The sequence below is a fragment of the Oncorhynchus tshawytscha genome, linkage group LG01, assembly GCF_018296145.1.
Source record: "Oncorhynchus tshawytscha isolate Ot180627B linkage group LG01, Otsh_v2.0, whole genome shotgun sequence".
Classification (NCBI taxonomy): Eukaryota; Metazoa; Chordata; class Actinopteri; order Salmoniformes; family Salmonidae; genus Oncorhynchus; species Oncorhynchus tshawytscha.
In genome coordinates, this window is record NC_056429.1 from 79,048,651 (window position 1) to 79,069,764 (window position 21,114).

General features: G+C 41.1%; 1 protein-coding gene across 2 annotated transcripts in view; it reads right to left on the reverse strand.

The window, feature by feature from the left end:
- The window catches only part of abca5 (ATP-binding cassette, sub-family A (ABC1), member 5), a 96,868-nt gene that overhangs the window by 56,080 nt on the left and 19,674 nt on the right, over positions 1-21,114 (reverse strand). For both annotated transcript variants that reach the window (XM_042326184.1, XM_024431433.2), the window contains 5 exons: positions 15,942-16,131; positions 15,440-15,613; positions 10,436-10,533; positions 6,891-7,120; positions 6,283-6,424 (listed from right to left, as the gene is read on the reverse strand). In XM_042326184.1, the coding sequence (XP_042182118.1) occupies positions 6,283-6,424; positions 6,891-7,120; positions 10,436-10,533; positions 15,440-15,613; positions 15,942-16,044 (747 nt within the window). In that variant the 5' untranslated portion in view covers positions 16,045-16,131. The remainder of the gene's footprint in view (positions 1-6,282; positions 6,425-6,890; positions 7,121-10,435; positions 10,534-15,439; positions 15,614-15,941; positions 16,132-21,114) is intronic.

The window sequence follows — 21,114 nt, forward strand, 5'->3', positions numbered from 1 at the left end:
GAAGGTCAGTCAATCTGGGAAATGTCAAGCACTTTTAAAGTTTCTTCAAGTGCAGTCGCAAAAACCATCAAGCAATATGATGAAACTGGCTCATGAGGACCGCCACAGGAAAGGAAGACCCAGAGTTACCTCTGCTGCAGAGGAGTTACCAGCCTCAGAAATTTCAGCCCAAATAAATGCTTCACGGAGTTCAAGTAACAGACACAACTCAACATCAACTGTTCAGAGGAGACTGCGTGAAATTACAGCAAAGAAAACACTACTAAAGGATGGCAATAATAAGAAGAGACATGCTTGTCCAAGACACACGTGCAATGGACATGAGACTGGTGGAAATCTGTCTGATGAGTCCAAATATTTTATGAGACGCAGAGTAGGTGAACGGATGAACTCCGCATGTGTGGATCCCACCGTGAAGCATGGCGGTGGTGTGATGGTGCTTTGCTGGTGACACTGTTGGTGATTTATTTACAATTCAAGGCACACTTAACCAGCATGGCTACCACAGTAAAACACCATCCCATCTGGTTTGCGCTTAGTGGTACTATCATTTGTTTTTCAACAGGACAAGGACCCAACACGCCTCCAGGCTGTGTATGAGCTATTTGACCAAGAATGAGAGTGATGGAGTACTGCATCAGATGACCTGGCCTCCTCAATCACCCGACCTCACCCCAATTGAGATGGTTTGGGATGAGTGGGACCGCAGAGTCAAGGAAAAGCAGCCAACAAGTGCTCAGCAAATGTGGGAACTCCTTCAAGACGTTTGGAAAAGCATTCCAGGTGAAGCTGGTTGAGAGAATGCCAAGTGTGTGCAAAGCTGTCATCATGCAAAGGGTAGCTACTTTCAAGAATCAAAAATATATGGATTATTTTACAATGTTGAAAATAGTAAAAAATAAATAAAAACCCTGGAATGAGTAGGTGTGTCCAAACCTAGGAAACTAGGCATATGTCGCACATAACTACTTCACGGGAGAGGCATTTCCCCCCCCCATCAAAATGGCAGAAATGCCTTCTGGAACATGTGAACTTTCATGTGCCTTAATAACGACATTTTATGCCATCTGTAAATTTGAATAAATAAATACAATTATAAGTTTAGTTGGTTTAGCCACGGAAAAAGATAGGAACCTTCCCGCTAGCAATGATTGGCTATGATAATGGAGGATCTGGACATGCTGAGAGAGGAGTTCAGATTGGTCTGCCATGTAGCATGCTTGTCTTTAACATGAGCTGCTCAGTATGTGTTTTGGTAATCCTTACTACTGTGGCTTTTTTGAAAGGTATCATGAAGAACTGCAAAAGTGTTGCTACTGTACTGCTCTCACCTTCTGGAGTACGATTGTGCCATGCGGACTCTTCTCGGACTCTGAAAATGAATCAGACTATGGGGAAATCCCTGATTTAAGTTCAAACATTTTTATTGAACCAGACATTGGAGTCTTCTCAAACGGTAATCAACATTGTTGTTGTCACAGAAGAAGTTGACAGAGTTTTGAAATCAGTGGAATGCCCAGTGAAAGCAGAGTATGCTAGCTAAGGAGATGGAGAAAATTCTGGCTTTTGATAGAAAATATGCAGAGTGAGTCGAAAAGAGAACACACAGAAGGCTGTTGTATAAAACAAATGTCTCTGGATTACAGCTTCAATTTAATGGCAACCATGGCATCCATGACAGAGGGAGAAGCGTTCATCCATGTATACGGGGAATATAGTCTAGCTAGCTACATTTTAGTCAGAAAGTCATTTTCATTGCAAGTTAAAGAGTACTGTTAGATAACATTTGCTAGCTAAAGTTAGCTGGCTGGCTCGCTAGCTATATATTATTTGTATCTCACAAAGCCATTTGCATTGCTAGTCATAGCCTAATGTTAGCTAGCTAGCTAACACGGAACCTAGTTAGCTTTAGCTACCTGCAGATTGCATAGTAGCTAGCTGTGACAATCAGTTTGTATTGCCAGTAGTTATGGTTGGGATTATTGCCACATTCAAAACAACTGGGAACTCACAAAAAAAAAACGAGCTCCGACTGGGAAAAATAGTTGTTTTTGAGGTCATCCAACTCGGAATCTCGGGCCTCTTTATAGAGTCCCGACCTTCCGACCTGAAGAGAGAGCACTGATGTCATGATTTCACCTCGTATTTTTTACAAGTTCCCAGATGTCTTGAAAGCACCATTAGGTTCATTGTTTAGCTAGCTACATGTCTAAACAAAAGACTCTACCTCACCAGATGACATGACCCACCAAGTTAGCCAGATGTGATTACGGTCATCTATTGTATTTCATGACCATGTCTAGACAATAGTGACCCATACACTTAACTAGATGTGGCTGCGGGGTGGTTATTGCACTTCTGTCACATGACCCATCGATTTAGACAAGTGTGTCTGGGTAAGAATCATCTAATAAATATAAAATATTTACATGGACACTTTCTATTTTTGATATTGCTACTATGCAAATATGCAAGTAACCATTTCACTGTATCATTTACACCTTTTGCATGTGAAAATCAATTTTGATTTTGGTTGATATGTTGTGTGTTTACCAGAGATGGTAAGGTGAAGAACATGACCTGCCCAAAAGTCAGAATAGGGTATAGGCCAAGGACTAAATAAAGTGTATTTTTGCTACTACTTATCACTTTTAGTATTTAAATCTTTGGTTGTTTACAAATTTCTCACTATGTTTAGCACATGGCCTCACATGTGAATCCTTAAAAAGATGGGTGGGGCTAAGGCTTAAGAGGGTGTGAACAATGATGAATGGGTATAGACAAAGAAGAGCTCTCCAGCAGGTGTACCCAAACATACAAGGGCCATTTTCTCATAAGTGGAGTTACAAGTTAATAAACTTTCAAAGCATAACTGCAGTGTATGACATACCATTGTCCAGCTCCGAGTCTCTACTTTTATCCAATGTAAAAAACACTATTTCAAATCTTGCTACAAAGCACCGAATCGAGCCAGTCAGTGTCACACATACACACACCCACCCACACCAGTGGCGGTCGGTGCCGTATAAGATGAGGAAAGATTATACAGTTGAAGTCAGAAGTTCACATACACCTTAGCCAAATACATTTAAACTCAGTTTCACAATTCCTGACATTTAATCATAGTAAAAAATCCCTGTCTTAGGTCAGTTAGGATCACCACTTTATTTTAAGAATGTGAAGTCACAATAATAGTAGAGAGAATGATTTATTTCAGCTTTTATTTCTTGCATCACATTACCAGTGGGTCAGAAGTTTACATACACTCAATTAGTATTTGGTAGCATTGCCTTGAAATGGTTTAACTTGGGTCAAACGTTTCTTGTAGCCTTCCACAAGCTTCCCACAATAAATTGGGTGAATTTTGGCCATTCCAGAGCTGGTATAACTGAGTCAGGTTTGTAGGCCTCCTTGCTCACACACACTTTTTCAGTTCTGCCCACAAATGTTCTACTCCAATACCTTGACTTTGTTGTCCTTAAGCCATTTTGCCACAACTTTGGAACTATTCTTGGGGTCATTGTTAATTTGGAAGACCCATTTGCGCCCAAGCTTTAACTTCCTGACTGATGTCTTGAGATTTTGCTTCAATATATCCCCATAATTTTCCTTCCTCACGATGCCATCTATTTTGTGAAGTGCACCAGTCCCTCCTGCAGCAAAGCACCCCCACAACATGATGCTGCCACCCCCTTGCTTCACGGTTGGGATGGTGTTCTTCGGCTTGCAAGCCTCGCTCTTTTTTCCTCCAAACATAACGATGGTCATTATGGCCAAACAGTTCTATTTTTGTTTCATCAGATCAGAGGACATTTCTCCAAAAAGTACCGTCTTTGTCCCCATGTGCAATTGCTTTTTTATTATGGCGGGTTTTGGAACAGCGGCTTCTTCCTGGCTGAGCGCCTTTCAGGTTATGTCGATATAGGACTCGTTTTACTGTGGATATAGATACTTTTTTACCCATTTCTTCCAGCATCTTCACAAGGTCCTGTGCTGTTGTTCTGGGATTGATTTGCACTTTTCGCACCAAAGTACGTTTACCTCTAGGAGACAGAACGCGTCTCCTTCCTGAGCGGTATGACGGCTGCATGGTCCCATAGTGTTTATACTTGCGTACTATTGTTTGTGTAAATGAACATGGTACCTTCAGGCGTTTAGAAATTGCTCCCAAGGATGAACCAGACTTGCGGAGGTCTACATTTTTTTCCTGAGGTCTTGGCTGATTTGTTAACATTTTCCCATGATGTCAAGCAAAGAGGCACTGAGTGTGAAGGTAGGCCTTGAAATACATCCACAGGTACACCTCCAATTGACTACAATTATGTAAATTAGGCCATCAGAAGCTTCTAAAGACATGACATCATTTTCTGGAATTTTCCAAGCCGTTTAAAGGCACAGTCAACTTAGTGTATGTAAACTTCTGACCCAATGGAATTGTGATGCAGTGAATTATAAGTGAAACAATTAGTCTGTAAACAATTGTTGAAAAAATTACTTGTGTCATGCACAAAGTAGATGTCCTAACCGACTTGCCAAAACTATAGTTGGTTAACAAGAAATGTGTGGAGTGGTTGAAATACGAATTTAATGACTCCAACCTAAGTGTACGTAAACTTTTGACTTCAACTATATATATTTTCTCATGAACATGGCCTTATATCTATTACAGCATATTGGATGACTGTCACTCATATTCCATTCACCCAGTTAAATGTAAATCAAATCGTATTTTTTACATAGACATATTTAGCAGATATTATTGCGAGTGTAGAGAAATGTTTGTTCATTGCTCCAACAGTGCAGTAATATATAACAATTCACAACAATACACACAAATCTCAAAGTAAAATAATGGAATGAAGAAATATAAATATTAGGACGAGCAATGCTGTAGTGGAATCGAGAAAAATACAGTATATACAGTGGGGAGAACAAGTATTTGATACAAATTTTCCCTACTTACAAAGCATGTAGAGGTCTGGAATTTTTATCATAGGTACACTTCAACTGTGAGAGACAGAAAATCCAGAAAATCACATTGTATGATTTTAAAGTAATTAATTTGCATTTTATTGCATGACATAAGTATTTGATACATCAGAAAAGCAGAACTTAATATTTGGTACAGAAACCTTTGTTTGCAATTACAGAGATCATACGTTTCTTGTAGTTCTTGACCAGGTTTGCACACACTGAAGCATGGATTTTGGCCCACTCCTCCATACAGACCTCCTCCAGATCCTTCAGGTTTCGGGGCTGTTGCTGGGCAATACGGACTTTCAGCTCCATCCAAAGATTTTATATTGGGTTCAGGTCTGGAGACTGGCTAGGCCACTCCAGGGCCTTGAGATGCTTCTTACGGAGCCACTCCTTAGTTGCCCTGGCTGTGTGTTTCGGGTCGTTGTCATGCTGGAAGACCCAGCCACGAACCATCTTCAATGCTCTTACTGAGGGAAGGAGGTTGTTGGCCAAGATCTCGTGATACATGGCCCCATCCATCCTCCCCTCAATACGGTGCAGTCGTCCTGTCCCCTTTGCAGAAAAGCATCCCCAAAGAATGATGTTTCTACCTCCATGCTTCACGGTTGGGATGGTGTTCTTGGGGTTATACTCATCCTTCTTCTTCCTCCAAACACGGCGAGTTGAGTTTAGACCAAAAAGCTCTATTTTTGTCTCATGAGACCACGACCTTCGCCCATTCCTCCTCTGGATCATCCAGATGGTCATTGGCAAACTTCAGACGGGCCTGGACATACGCTGGCTTGAGCAGGGGGACCTTGGGTGCGTTGCAGGATTTTAATCCATGACGGCATAGTGTGTTACTAATGGTTTTCTTTGAGATTGCAGCGCACGCAAGGAAAACATTTCCACTGGTCTACTGTCCATTGCTCGTGTATAGAGGTCCTGGAAGGCAGGAAGCTTGGCCCCAGTGATGTACTGGGCCGTACGCACTACCCTCTGTCGTGCCTTGCGGTCGGAGGACGAGCAGTTGCCATACCAGGCAGTGATGCAATAAATATATTTGGATTTGTTTAACACTTTTTTGGTTACTACATTATTACATGTGTGTTATTTGATGTCTTTACTATAATTCTACAATGTAGAACATAGTAAAAATAAAGAAAAACCCTGAAATGAGTAGGTGTCCAAACTTTTGACTGGTACTGTATATTATCTTTTAGAACAGTCTGAACTTCAACTCTGTTCTTCTGTTTCAGGGATTTAATTGAACACAGTAAATGGCATGTCATGAACGAACCAGGGCTCATTAGAGGTACTCACAGAGGAGATGCCGTAGAGGAAGATGAGGAGGAAGATGACGATGAAGTCACTGTTGGGGAAGAGAGCTGTATAGGTAGCGATGATGGACATGAGGATGGACATGGTGGTGACCAGAGCTGCATACAGCAGGCCCCACGATAGCCTGTTGAAACATCAACACACACACACACCTTTGTAGAGAAAAAAAAGCAGATATCATAACATAAATTATGTAAAAATCCTCCCCTCAGACTCTTATTTTTTTTAAATAATTTTACCTTTATTTAACTAGGCAAGTCAGTTTAAGAACAAATTCTTATTTTCAATGACGGCCTAGGAACAGTGGGTTAACTGCCTTGTTCAGGGGCAGAACGACAGATTTTTTACCTTGTCAGCTCTGGGAGTCGATCTTGTAACCTTTCGGTTACGCTCTAACCACTAGGCTACCTGCCGCCCTTACGTGGGATGATGTAAAAAACCTTAATAATGTTATTTCTTTAACAACCTAGTTTTGCACATGGTACGCCAGCCTCCATCATTGAGTCAGTTAACTGTTGGAGGTTCTTTATGGCAATATAGTATAAATGTATACAGCAGTTACTTTAACAAACACAAATCATCCTACTGACCAGAAGGCAGAGTCGTAGAGGCCCATCATGGTCATGGTGTCTTTGAGCCTGTGTTCCTTCTCTGCTGCCACGTTGACGATGAGGAAGGTGATGAAGGGTGTGAAAGCCAGCACCAGGTAGATGGAGATGAGAGCGTGGGGAAACTTTTGGACCTCCACTGACCCTGGCTGGCCCATCATCACCACACGCAGGTGGTCCATCTCACTCCATACTGACCGCTTGGTCTGCATCTGAACACAGGACATAGGCAGGGATCAAGCATTAATATACACTGAACAAAAATATAAACGCAACATGTAAAGTGTTGGTCCCATGTTCCATGAGCTGAAATAAAATATCCCAGAAATTCCATACACACAATAAAAGGCCACTAACATTTGCAGTTTTGTCACACAACGCAATTCCACAGGTGTCTCAAGTCGAGGGAGCATGCAATTGGAATGCTGACTGCAGGAATGTCCACCAGAGCTGTTGCCAGAGAGTTGAATGTTAATTTCTCTACCATAAACCGCCTCCAACGTCATTTTAGAGAATTTGGCAGTATATTCACCTACAGTGGGGCAAAAAAAGTATTTAGTCAGCCACCAATTGTGCAAGTTCTCCCACTTAAAAAGATGAGAGAGGCCTGTAATTTTCATCATAGGTACACTTCAACTATGACAGACAAAATGAGAAAAAAATCCAGAAAATCACATTGTATTTTTAATGAATTTAATGAATTTAATTTGCAAATTATAGTGGAAAATAAGTATTTGCTTCTTACGAAGCCACTCCTTCGTTGCCCGGGCGGTGTGTTTGGGATCATTGTCATGCTGAAAGACCCAGCCACGTTTCATCTTCAATGCCCTTGCTGATGGAAGGAGGATTTCACTCAAAATCTCACGATACATGGCCCCATTCATTCTTTCCTTTACACGGATCAGTCGTCCTGGTTCCTTTGCAGAAAACCAGCCCCAAAGCATGATGTTTCCACACCCATGCTTCACAGTAGGTATGGTGTTCTTTGGATGCAACTCAGCATTCTTTGTCCTCCAAACACGACGAGTTGAGGTTTTACCAAAAAGTTATATTTTGGTTTCATCTGACCATATGACATTCTCCCAATCTTCTTCTGGATCACCCAAATGCTCTCTAGCAAACTTCAGACGAGCCTGGACATGTACTGGCTTAAGCAGGGGGACACATCTGGCACTGCAGGATTTGAGTCCCTGGCGGCGTAGTGTGTTACTGATGGTAGGCTTTGTTACTTTGGTCCCAGCTCTCTGCAGGTCATTCACTAGGTCCCCCCGTGTGGTTCTGGGATTTTTGCTCACCGTTCTTGTGATCATTTTGACCCCACGGGGTGAGATCTTGCGTGGAGCCCCAGATCAAGGGAGATTATCAGTGATCTTGTATGTCTTCCATTTCATAATAATTGCTCCCACAGTTGATTTCCTCAAACCAAGCTGCTTACCTATTGCAGATTCAGTCTTCCCAGCCTAGTGCAGGTCTATAATTTTGTTTCTGTCCTTTGACAGCTCTTTGGTCTTGGCCATAGTGGAGTTTGGAGTGTGACTGTTTTAGGTTGTTGACAGGTGTCTTTTATACTGATAACAAGTTCAAACAGGTGCCATTAATACAGGTAACAAGTGGAGGACAGAGGAGCCTCTTAAAGAAGAAGTTACAGGTCTGTGAGAGCCAGAAATCTTGCTTGTTTGTAGGTGACCAAATACTTATTTTCCACCATAATTTGCAAATAAATTCATTCAAAATCCTACAATGTGATTTTCTGGATTTTTTTTCTCATTTTGTCTGTCATAGTTGAAGTGTACCTATGATGAAAATTACAGGCCTCTCATCTTTTTAAGTGGGAGAACTTGCACAATTGGTGGCTGACTAAATATTTTTTTGCCCCACTGTATATCCTACCAACGGGACATTAAAAACTAATATCTTATGTTTCACAGAGCCGTGGCTGAACGACGACATTAAGAACAAACAGCTGGCGGCATCGGCAGGACAGAACAGCAGCCTCTGGTAAGAAACAGGGCGAGGGCCAATGCATATTTCTAAACAATAGCTGGTGCTCGATATCTCAGGAAGTCTCAAGGTTTTGCTCGCCTGAGGTAGAGTATCTCATGGTAAGCTGTAGACCACACTATCTACCTAGAGATTTTATCTGTATTATTCGTAGCTGTCTACATACCACCACAGACCGAGACTGGCACAAAAACCGCACTCAATGAGCTGTATTCCTCCATAAGCAAACAGGAAAACGCTAATCCAGAGGTGGCGCTCCTAGTGGCCGGGGACTTGAATTAATGCAGGAAAACTTAAATCAGTTTTACCTCATTTCTATAAGCATGTTAAATGTGCAACCAGAGGGGAAAAAATTCTAGACCACCTTTACTCCACACACAGACGCGTACAAAGCTCTCCCTCGCCCTCCATTTGGCAAATCCTCCTGATTCCTGGATGCCAAGGTTTATGTTTTGTATTTTACTGAAAGAATAAACGTTTTGTTTTCGAAATGATAGTTTCCTGATTCAACCATATTAATGATCTAAGGCTTGTTATTTCTGTGTCTATTATATTACAATAGAGTCAATGATTTGATATAGCAGTCTGACTGAGCGGTGGTAGGCAGCAGCAGGCTTGTAAGCATTCATTCAAATAGCACTTTACTGCGTTTGCCAGCAGCTCTTCGCAATGATTGAAGCACAGCGCTGTTTATGACTTTAAGCCTATTAACTCCCGAGATTAGGCTGGCAATACTATAGTGCCTATAAGAACATCCAATAGTCAAATGTATATGAAATACAAATGGTATAGAGAGAAATAGTCCTATAGTTCCTATAATAACTACAACCTAAAACTTCTTAACTGGGAATATTGAAGACTCATGTTAAAAGAAACCACCAGCTCTCATATGTTCTTACGCTCTGAGCAAGGAACTTAAATCTGAGCTTTTTTACATGGCACATATTGCACTTTTACTTTAAACCAAATAGAACATGTCATTATTTATTTGAGACTAAATGTATTTTTATTTATGTATTAAGTTAAAATAAAAGTGTTCATTCAGTATTGTTGTAATTGTCATTATTACAAATGTATATATAAAAATTGGCCAATTAATTAGTATCAGCTTTTTTGGGATCTCCAATGATCGATATCGGAGTTGAAAAATCATAATCGGTCGACCTCTATCCTGAACAGCTCATCAAATGGCTACCCATACTATTTGCATAGCCCCCCTCATGCTGCTGCTACTCTCTGTTAATATCTATGCATAGCCACTTTAATAACTCTAACTACGTGTACATAATTACCTCGACACCGGTGCCCCCCGCACATTGACCCTGTACAGGTACCCCACGTATATATCCCCGCTATTGTTATTTACTGCTGCACTTTAATTATTTGTTATTCTTATCTCATACGTTTTTAAATGGTATTTTCTTAAAACTGCATTGTTGGTTAAGGGCTTATAAGTAAGCATTTCACTGTAAGGTCTACTACACCTGTTGTATTCGGCACATGTGACAAATAACATTTGATCTCACCTGTATGATGGCGGCGTCGATGAGAGTCTGGAGGCGGATGAAGCCAGAGTACCAGTAATTAGCTGCTCTGCAGTTCACTGAGCTGGCAAAACAGTTGGCTGAGGGAGGGAGGAACAAACAGACAGACACACTCCGTTAATGCCTTCATAACTCACATCTGTAAATGGACTAGTGACCAATCCTTTGAATAATCTTGGAATTTAAAATCATCTAGCAGTATGCAAACAATATATCTCCAAGCGGAAGGCTATCTATTGTATTGGGGATGTTCTGCTTGTACAAAGAGGGTAGGGTCTCTCTCACTAATGGACATTAGGAAGGTATAGGCTCAACTCTCGCTCACAATTAAAAAATACATTTTTTCACCTTTATTTAACCAGGTAGGCAAGTTGAGAACATGTTGTCATTTACAATTGCGACCTGGCCAAGATAAAGCAAAGCAGTTTGACACATACAACAACATAGAGTTACACATGGAGTAAACATACAGTCAATAATACAGTAGAAAAATATGTCTATATACAATGTGAGCAAATGAGGTGAGATAAGGGAGGTAAAGGCAAAAAAAGGCCATGGTGGCGAAGTAAATACAATATAGCAAATAAAACACTGGAATGGTAGATTTGCAGTGGAAGAATGTGCAAGGTAGAGGTAGAAAAAAATGGGGTGCAAAGGAGCTAAATAAATAAATACAGTAGGGGGAGAGGTAGTTGTTTGGGCTAAATTATAGATGGGCTATGTACAGGTGCAGTAATCTGTGAGTCGAGGATCGGTAGGATGGTCAGTTTTACAAGGGTATGTTTGGCAGCATGAGTGAAGGATGCTTTGTTGCAAAATAGGAAGCCAATTCTAGATTTAACTTTGGATTGGAGATGTTTGATGTGAGTCTGGAAGGAGAGCTAACAGTCTAACCGGACACCTAGGTATTTGTAGTTGTCCACATATTCTAAGTCAGAACCTTCCAGAGTAGTGATGTTGGACAGGCGGGAAGGTGCAGGCAGCGATCGGTTGAAGAGCATGCATTTAGTTTTACTTGTATTTAAGAGCAATTGGAGGCCACGGAAGGAGAGTTGTATGGCATTGAAGCTCATCTGGAGGGTTGTTAACACAGTGTCCAAAAAAGGGCCAGAAGTATACAGAATGGTGTCGTCTGCGTAGAGGTGGATCAGAGACTCACCAGCAGCAAGAGCGACATCATTGATGTATACAGAGAAGAGAGTCGGTCCAAGAATTGAACCCTGTGGCATCCCCATAGATACTGCCAGAGGCCCGGACAACAGGCCCTCCGATTTGACACACTGAACTCTATCAGAGAAGTAGTTGGTGAACCAGGCGAGGCAATCATTTGACAAACCAAGGCTATCGAGTCTGCCGATGAGGATGCACAGTATTGTTCCTTATCGATGGCAGTAAAGATATCGTTTAGGACCCATGACCAGCTCTGAAACCAGATTGCATAGCGGAGAAGGTATGGTGGGATTCAGAATGGTCGGTAATCTGTTTGTTGACTTGGCTTTCGAAGACCTTAGAAAAGGCAGGATAGATATAAGGTCTGTAGCAGTTTGGATCAAGAGTGTGTCCCCCTTTGAAGAGGCGGATGACCGCAGCTGCTTTCCAATCTTTGGGAATCTCAGACGACACGAAAGCGAGGTTGAACGGGCTAGTAATAGGGGTTGCAACAATTTCGGCAGATCATTTTAGAAAGAAAGGGTCCAGATTGTCTAGCCCGGCTGATTTGTAGGGGTCCAGATTTTGCAGCTCTTTCAGAACATCAGCTGACTGGATTTGGGAGAAGGAGAAATGGGGAAGGCTTGGGCGAGTTGCTGTGGGGGGTGCAGTGCTGTTGAACGGGGTAGGGGTGGACAGGTGGAAAGCATGGCCAGCCGTAGAAAAATGCTTGTTGAAATTATCTATTATAATGGATTTATCGGTGGTGACAGTGTTTCCTATCCTCAGTGCAGTGGGCAGCTGGGAGGAGGTGTTCTTATTCTCCATGGACTTTACAGTGTCCCAGAACCTTTTTGAGTTTGTGTTGAAGGAAGCAAATGTATGCTTGAAAAAGCTAGCCTTGGCTTTTCTAACTGCCTGTGTATATTGGTTTCTAGCTTCCCTGAAAAGTTGCATATCACGGGGGCTGTTCGATGCTAATGCAGAACACCATAGGATGTTTTTGTGTTGGTTCTGGGCAGTCAGGTCTGGAGAGAACCAAGGGCTATATCTGTTCCTGGATCTAAATATCTTGAATGGGACATGCTTATTTAAGATGGTGAGGAAGGCATTTTAAAAAAAATAACCAGGCATCCTCTACTGACGGGGTGAGATCAATATCCTTCCAGGATACCCCGGCCAGGTCGATTAGAAAGGCTTGCTTGCTGAAGTGTTTCAGGGAGCATTTGACAGTGATGAGTGGAGGTCGTTTGACCGCTGACCCATTTCGGATGCAGGCAATGATCACTGAGATCTTAGTTGAAAACAGCAGAGGTATATTTAGATGGCAAGTTGGTTAGGATGATATCTATGAGGGTGCCCGTGTTTACGGCTTTGGGGTGGTACCTGGTAGGTTCATTGATAATTTGTGTGAGATTGAGGGCATCAAGCTAAGATTGTAGGATGGCTGAGGTGTTAAGCATGTTCCAGTTTAGGTCGCCGAGCAGCATGAGCTCTGAAGATAGATGGGGGGCAATCAGTTCACATATGGTGTCCAGAGCACAGTTGGGGGCAGAGGGTGGTCTCTAGCAGGCAACGGTGAGAGACTTGTTTTTAGAGAGGTGGATTTTTAAAAGTTCAAATTGTTTGGGTACAGACCTGGATAGTAAGACAGAACTCTGCAGGCTATCTTTGCAGTAGATTGCAACACCGCCCCCTTTGGGCAATCTATCTTGCCTGAAAATGTTGTAGTTAGGGATGGAGATTTCAGAATTTTTGGTGGTCTTCCTAAGCCAGCATTCAGACACGGCTAGAACATCCGGGTTGGCAGAGTGTGCCAAAGCAGTGAATAAAACAAACTTAGGGAGGAGGCTTCTAATGTTAACATGCATGAAACCAAGGCTATTACGGTTACAGAAGTCCTCAAAAGAGAATGCCTGGGGAATAGGAGTGGAGCTAGGTACTGCAGGGCCTGGATTCACCTCTACACCACCAGAGGAACAGAGGAGGAGTAGGATAAGGGTACGGCTAAAAGCTATGAGAATTGGTCGTCTAGAACGTCCAGAACAGAGAGTAAAAGGAGGTTTCTGGGGGCGATAAAATAGCTTCAAGGTATAATGTACAGACAAAGGTATGGTAGGATGTGACTACAGTGGAGGTAAACCTAGGTATTGAGTGATGATGAGAGAGATATTGTCTCTAGAAACATAATTGAAACCAGGTGATGTCATCTCATGTGTGGGGGGTGGAACTGAAAGGTTGGATAAGGTATAATGAGCAGGTCTAAAGGCTCTACAGTGAAATAAGCCAATAAACACTAACCAGAACAGCAATGGACAAGGCATATTGACATTAAGACTAGAGGTCGACCGATTATGATCTTTCAACGCCGATACCGATTATTGGAGGGCCGAAAAAGCCGATACCGATTAATCGGCCAATTTCTATTTATTTATTTGTAATAATGACAATTACAACAATACTGAATGAACACTTATTTTAACTTAATATAATACATACATTTAGCCTCAAATAAATAATGAAACATGTTCAATTTGGTTTAAATAATGCAAAAACAAAGTGTTGGAGAAGTAAAAGTGCAATATGTGCCAAGTAAAAAAGCTAACGTTTAAGTTCCTTGCTCAGAACATATGAAAGTTGGTGGTTCCTTTTAACATGAGACTTCAATATTCCAAGGTAAGAGGTTTTAGTTTAGGTTGTAGTTAATATAATATTTATAGGACTATTTCTCTCTATACCATTTGTATTTCATATACCTTTGACTATTGGATGTTCTTATAGGCACTATAGTACTGCTGCTGCCTACCATCGCTCAGTCAGACTGCTCTATCAAATCATAGACTTAGTTATAACACACAGAATTACGAGCCTTTGGTCATTAATATGGTCAAATCCGGAAACTATCATTTCGAAAACAAAACGTTTATTATTTCAGTGAATCTAACGGATGGCATCCCTAAGTCTAAATATTCTTGTTACATTGCACAACCTTCAATGTTGTCATTATTACGTAAAATTCTGGCAAATTAGTTCACAATGAGCCAGGCTACCCAAACTGTTGCATATACCCTGACTCTGCGTGCAATGAACGCAAGAGAAATGACACAATTTCACCTGGTTAATATTGCCTGCTAACCTGGATTTCTTTTAGCTAAATATGCAGGTTTAAGAATATATACTTCTGTGTATTGATTTCAAGAAAGGCATTGGTGTTTATGGTTAGGTACAGTCGTCCAACGATTGTGCTTTTTTCGCAAATGCGCCAGTGTTAAATCATCCCCCAGCGTTGCATTGATTATATGCAACGCAGGACGTGCTAGATAAACAAGTAATATCATCAACCATGTGTAGTTATAACTAGTGATTATGATTTACTGATTGTTTTTTGTAAGATAAGTTTAATACTAGCTAGCAACTTACCTTGGCTTCTACTGCATTCGCGTAACAGGCAGGCTCCTCGTGGAGTGCAATGAGAGGCAGGTGGTTAGAGTGTTGGACTAGTTAACTGTAAGGTTGCAAGATTGGATCCCCCGAGCTGACAAGGTGAAAATCTGTCATTCTGCCCCTGAACAAGGCAGTTAACCCACCGTTCCTAGGCCGTCATTGAAAATAAGAATGTGTTCTTAACTGACTAGCCTAGGTAAATAAAAGGTATATATTTGTTTTATATATATATATTTTTTTTAAAGACTCAGGCAAAATCGGCGCCCAAAAATACCGATTTCCGATTGTTATGAAAACGGCCCTAATTAATCGGCCATTCCGATTAATCGGTCAACCTCTAATTAAGACATTGATAAATACTTTATTTATAGCAAAATTAAAATCATCTCTCACCAATAGATTCAGTGTAGTCGCTGGGCAGGGGCAGATGGTTGTAAGGGAAGCGCAACCTGTAAGAGGTGGGTGTGCTGCCCATGAAGACCACCCCAACGTAGCCTGAGGGCTCATAAAGACTGGCATTCTCCAGATCCTCTTCACTAGAGAACATCTCCAGGCGATCCTGCAAGTCTACAGTGCAATCAGGAAATCACAAGAAATAAGGCAGACATAAATACACTGTCTGTTTCCCCAATAGCACAGTATTCCTGTTATAGCGCACAACTTTGACAAGGGCCCATATAAATTCCCTCCAGGCTCCAATCAATGCTTAGTCTACACCAAGGCAATGCTTTTAGGCTAAATCCATGACGGGACGGGCTTAATCCATGCCTTGGTTTTGTTAATCTGGTCACAGTCGCCAAATGCTAACGTTTTAGCATTTGTGCGACAAATCCAAAGCAAGTCAATATCCCCTATATTAGCATTTTACGCACTTCATGTCCATCCTCCTACTTACGCATTTCCTGGGCCACCTCCTCCATGATGTGATTGGTGGCATTGTTAATGGGGGTGTATCCCAGGCCCTTGAGTAAGTGATAGTCCTCCCTCTCCAGCTCCATGGTACTGATGCCTCCGTAGTAGACATGTGGGTTCAGGGTGCTGATCAGAATCAGCAGGCACAGCAGCAGCAGCGGCAGGATCAACTCCTAGAGGAGAAAAGGCACCAATCAATCAAATCATCTCCTGGAGGGAAAGGGAATTAATCAACCACTCACTACCTCAATAAATCAAATTGATTTATAAAGGGCATCAATTAATCAATAATACAATGAAACAAATGTATTGATAAAGCCCTTTTATATCAGCATTTATCAAAGTGCTTGACAGTAACTCGGCCTAGATGGAAGGACACAAAACTGAGGTTGAATTAACATATCAGCCTTGTCATTCTAATAAACAGCACAGTGACACTACCGTAAACATCCTACTACCGTAGACACTACTCCTCCCCCATAACCACTCGGTGGCCTGGTTTGAGCGGATCAAATCTGTGACGCATTGTGATTGACTGACTGATCTACAAATAATAATGACTGAGTAGTTATTAATGATGCAAAGTGATTTGTCAGTCAGTCGGCAGTTGCTTACAATGTCGAACAATCCCACTGTCTTTAGCTTTTCCACGGTCTCAAATTCTCACTACCACCAAGGTTGGCGACAAACAGTGCTATTGGGGAGCAGTGAGATTAATTGAAACACTTAATTGTTGTGTTTGGCATGTCATGCCCTGAGCTGGAGGCTGGCATATCATTCAAACAGCCATGGATAAAAAAGATGTGTTAGCTACTCCTATGACATGCCTAGTCCTATGCCTATTAGGTAAGTGAGGAAGCTTGATGTACTATACAAATACACCCACTGGACAGGATGCTAGTCTATTGCAGGGCCTATGCCGATTAAGTCCATATAAACACACTGTGGGTTGGTTTTCCGGAGCAAAAAACACACATTATGAAGGGGGTATTAAAACCTCAAACGTTAAGTCCCCTATTTACGAAACTTACAGCGGTTCTGACCAATATTTCTGTGTGAACAGAAACATCAATTGCTTTACACTCTCTAAAAGCGCTGGTTGTCCCGATTCATGTGCGCTATTGCAAGCGCAGCTGTGAGGTTCACAAACACGGGAAACTGTTCATTTGCATAGGGAGCGACGCGTCACATTTTCTGGCTTCCTGTGCCTGTGAACCTCATAGCTGAGCTTGCATATGAAACGGGAGTCTATCGGATGCAACAATAGCAGTTTCATCTCGCTGCGATGTTCTCAGCTGGATTTATAGCTCTCAACAGGAAAAAATATAATTGAAACAAGACCACTTTCTCTTGGTCACAGACTAAATTGATTTGTGCTTAAAGCTGTAGTTGTAATGAGTCTGCACACATTTGAATGGCATTTCGCTCAGAAGACATCCGGCAGAAAAGTCTGTCCGTTTTATGAAATTGTGCAAATATTGTACTGTCACTACAATGATATTTATTTGACAGTTATAAGGTGAAATCTTACAGCAAGTACTTTAGAATTTCATTGTTACTATATTTAGAATAGGGGTGTGAACATTTAAAAGCTAAAATGTTTAAACAAAATTGGGATCTTTAATATTAAGAAAAATCCTTCAGGGAAATTCTCTTTTCCCCCCACAAAATGTTTATCACAGTGCAACTGGCTTGCCTGCTCTTTCGCTTTGCTAATGATGCAAGTGGGTGTTCACTCTTCAGTCTGTTGCACGTAGAATATCCTAGCCTATTCATTGATGATAGGCCCTGCTTTACTGAAGTTGTGAGCACTGCAACTCAAGAAATTGCCAAATTCAGCATTCCATTGCGAGATACAGCTTTTAATTGCAGATAGGCCTAGCCAAGGCACTTTCAAGGATATATGACTGCAGTAGATAGGCTATAACTTCATTGCCCGGCTCTAGCAGTCATAGATACGTAATAGGACGGGATGAAAAACATTTCTGCACAAAGTTTGAGAGAAACAAGCTTTGTGCATATGGAACATTTCTGGGATCATTTATTTCAGCTCATGAAACATGTGACCAACACATCACCTGTTGCGTTTATATTTTTGTTCAGTGTAGACAATTATTAATATTTCTATAATATTTGTACTATGTACTTCAGCTTGTTTCCTCAAAAGTGAGTACACCAAAAAAGGTAAGTTCCAGACCTTTATAAAACTATGCAGCTTTATCAGTTATTTTTTTATTTACCTGGCTATCCAAACTCCTTGCTTTGGCGAAATGCTACGCCCATGGACGTTTGTTCTACCAATGAGTCTGGGTCGGAGTACCTCCCCGCCGATTCTAAAACGGAAAAACATTCTAACAGTTCTGATTGGTCATAGAAACCGATACTCCGATCGGTTAGAGATGATCACTGATGACTTCGTTCTGTACAACAGACCTAATTTTCACCACAAACTACTTAAATGATGGCAGTTTCAGACTGAAGTATTGTATGTAGCGAACAATAGAGCAGCGGAAGAATTCAGTTTGAGTCGTCAGTTGGTTTGCACATTTTAGGGAATATTCAGAGGTGGGAACTTTTCGTGGGAATTAATGGGGGAAAAAATGGGAATTAACAGAAATATATGCAAATGAATACCATTTAAATGTCGATGTTTTGTGTGTTGGATATGTTTACCATATCATATGGAGACAGAAACATAAAACCTTTTACCTCATAGGTAGGCAATTTTAATAAAATGAGTTGACTCTTCACATTGCGCACACACACACACAGTACCAGTCAAGAGTTGACACACCAACTCATTCCAGGGTTATTCTGTATTTTTCTATAATAGTGAATATATAAAAACAATAAAATAACAGAAGGAATCATGTAGTAAGAAGTGTGAAACAAATCAAAATACATTTTATATTTCAGATACTTCAAAGTAGCCACCCTTTGCCTTGATGACAGCTTGGCACACTCTTGGCATTCTCTCAACTCAGGTAGTCACCTGGAATGCGTTTCAATTAACAGGTGTGCCTTGTTGAAAGTTCATTTGTGGAATTTCTTTCCTTCTTAATGCGTTTGAGCAAATCAGTTGTGTCGTGACAAGGTTGGGGTGGTACTAGGGTTGCACATTTTGGGGAATATTCAGAGCTGGAAACTGTGGGAATTAACGGAAATATATGCAAACTAATATTAACACCATTTAAATGTAGATGTTTAATGCATTGGATATACAGTTGAAGTCAGAAGTTTTAATGAATTTGGCTAAGGTCTATGTAAACTCAGTTTTTCACCATTGCTGACATTTAATTCAAGTAAAATTTCCGTCTTAGGTCAGTTAGGATCACCACTTTATTTAAAGAATGTGAAATGTCAGAATATTAGTAGAGATAATGATTTATTTCAGATTTTATTTATTTCATCAGATTTCCAGTGGGTCAGAAGTTTACATACAATCAATTAGTATTCAGTAGCATTGCCTTTAAATTGATTAACTTGGGTCAAACGTTTTGGGTAGCCTCACACAAGCTTCCCACAATAAGTTGGGTGAATTTTGGCCCATTCCTCCTGACAGAGGTGGTGTAACTTTTGCCACAACTTCGGAAGTATGCTTGGGGTCACTGTCCATTTGGAAGACCCATTTGCAACCAAGCTTTGACTCCCTGACTGATGTCTTGAGATGTTGCTACAATATATCCACATACTTTTCCTACCTCACGATGCCATCTATTTTGTGAAATGCACCAGTCCCTCCTGCAGCAAAGTACCCCAACAACATGATGCTGCCACCCCATGCTTCACGGTTGGGATGGTGTTCTTTGGGTTGCAAGCCTTCCATTTTTCCTCCAAACATAACGATGGTCATTATGGCCAAACAGTTCTATTTTTGTTTCATCAGACCAGAAGACATTTCTCCAAAATGTACAATCTTTGTCCCATGTGCAGTTGCAAACCGTAGTCTGGCTTTTTTATGGCGGTTTTGGAGCGGTGGCTTCTTCCTTGCTGAGTGACCTTTCAGGTTATGTCAATATAGGACTCGTTTTGCTGGGGATATAGATACTTTTATACCTGTTTCCTCCAGCATCTTCACAAGGTCTGTTGCTGTTCTGGGATTGATTTGCACTTTTCGCACCAAAGTATTTTCATCTCTAGGAGACAGAACGTGTCTCCTTCCTGAGCGGTATGACGGCTGTATGGTACCATGATGTTTATACTTGCGTACTATCGTTTGGAAATTGCTCCCAAGGATGAACCAGATTTGTGGAGGTCTACATTTTTTTTCTGAGGTCTTGGTCAATTTCTTTTGATTTTCCCATGATGTCAAGCAAAGAGGCACTGAGTTTAAAGGTAGGCCTTAAAATACATCCACAGGTACACCTGCAATTTACTCAAAATAAGTAAATTAGCCCATCAGAAGCTTCTAAAGCCATGACATTATTTTCTGAGATTTTCCAAGCTGTTTAAAGGCACAGTCAACTTAGTGTATGTAAACTTCTGACCCACTGGAATTGTGATACAGTGAATTATAAGTGAAATAATCTGTCTGTAAACAATTGCTGGAAAAATGACTTGTGTCATTCACAGAGTAGATGCCCTAACCAACTTGCCAAAGGTATAGTTTGTTAACAAGAAATTTGTGGTGTGGTTGAAAAACAAGTTTAATGACTCAAACCTAAGTGTATGTAAACTTCCAACTTCAACTGTATTTACCATATGATATGGTGACAGAAACCTTGTACCTTATCATAAGCAGACAATTGCAAATTATTAAATTCTTCCAATAGAAATAAAAACAATTTAGTTATGAATTGAACTTTAATTAGATGAGTTGACTCTTCACATGGGATAATTTCACTGAACAAAAAGGGAATATTGAATGATCCCCAATGATCCATCGCATCTCCCAAAAACGTTTTCAACATGCATCTATAAAATGACAGTCTAGAAACTAAAGCTTTGGTTGTCTTCCTCAGGCTTCCATGTCTTCTCCCTGGACCTCCTCAATGTTCACCTCTTGAACATCCAGACTCTGAGACCTCATCTTCACGGTCACTTTCCAACCTTGAAGGTGGCTCGTTGTCAGGCTCAAAATGCCTCACATGGCCACCAATTGTTCAACCCTTGTATTGGTCAGCCTGTTGTGTTCTTTGTTGTGTGTGTGTTCCCAA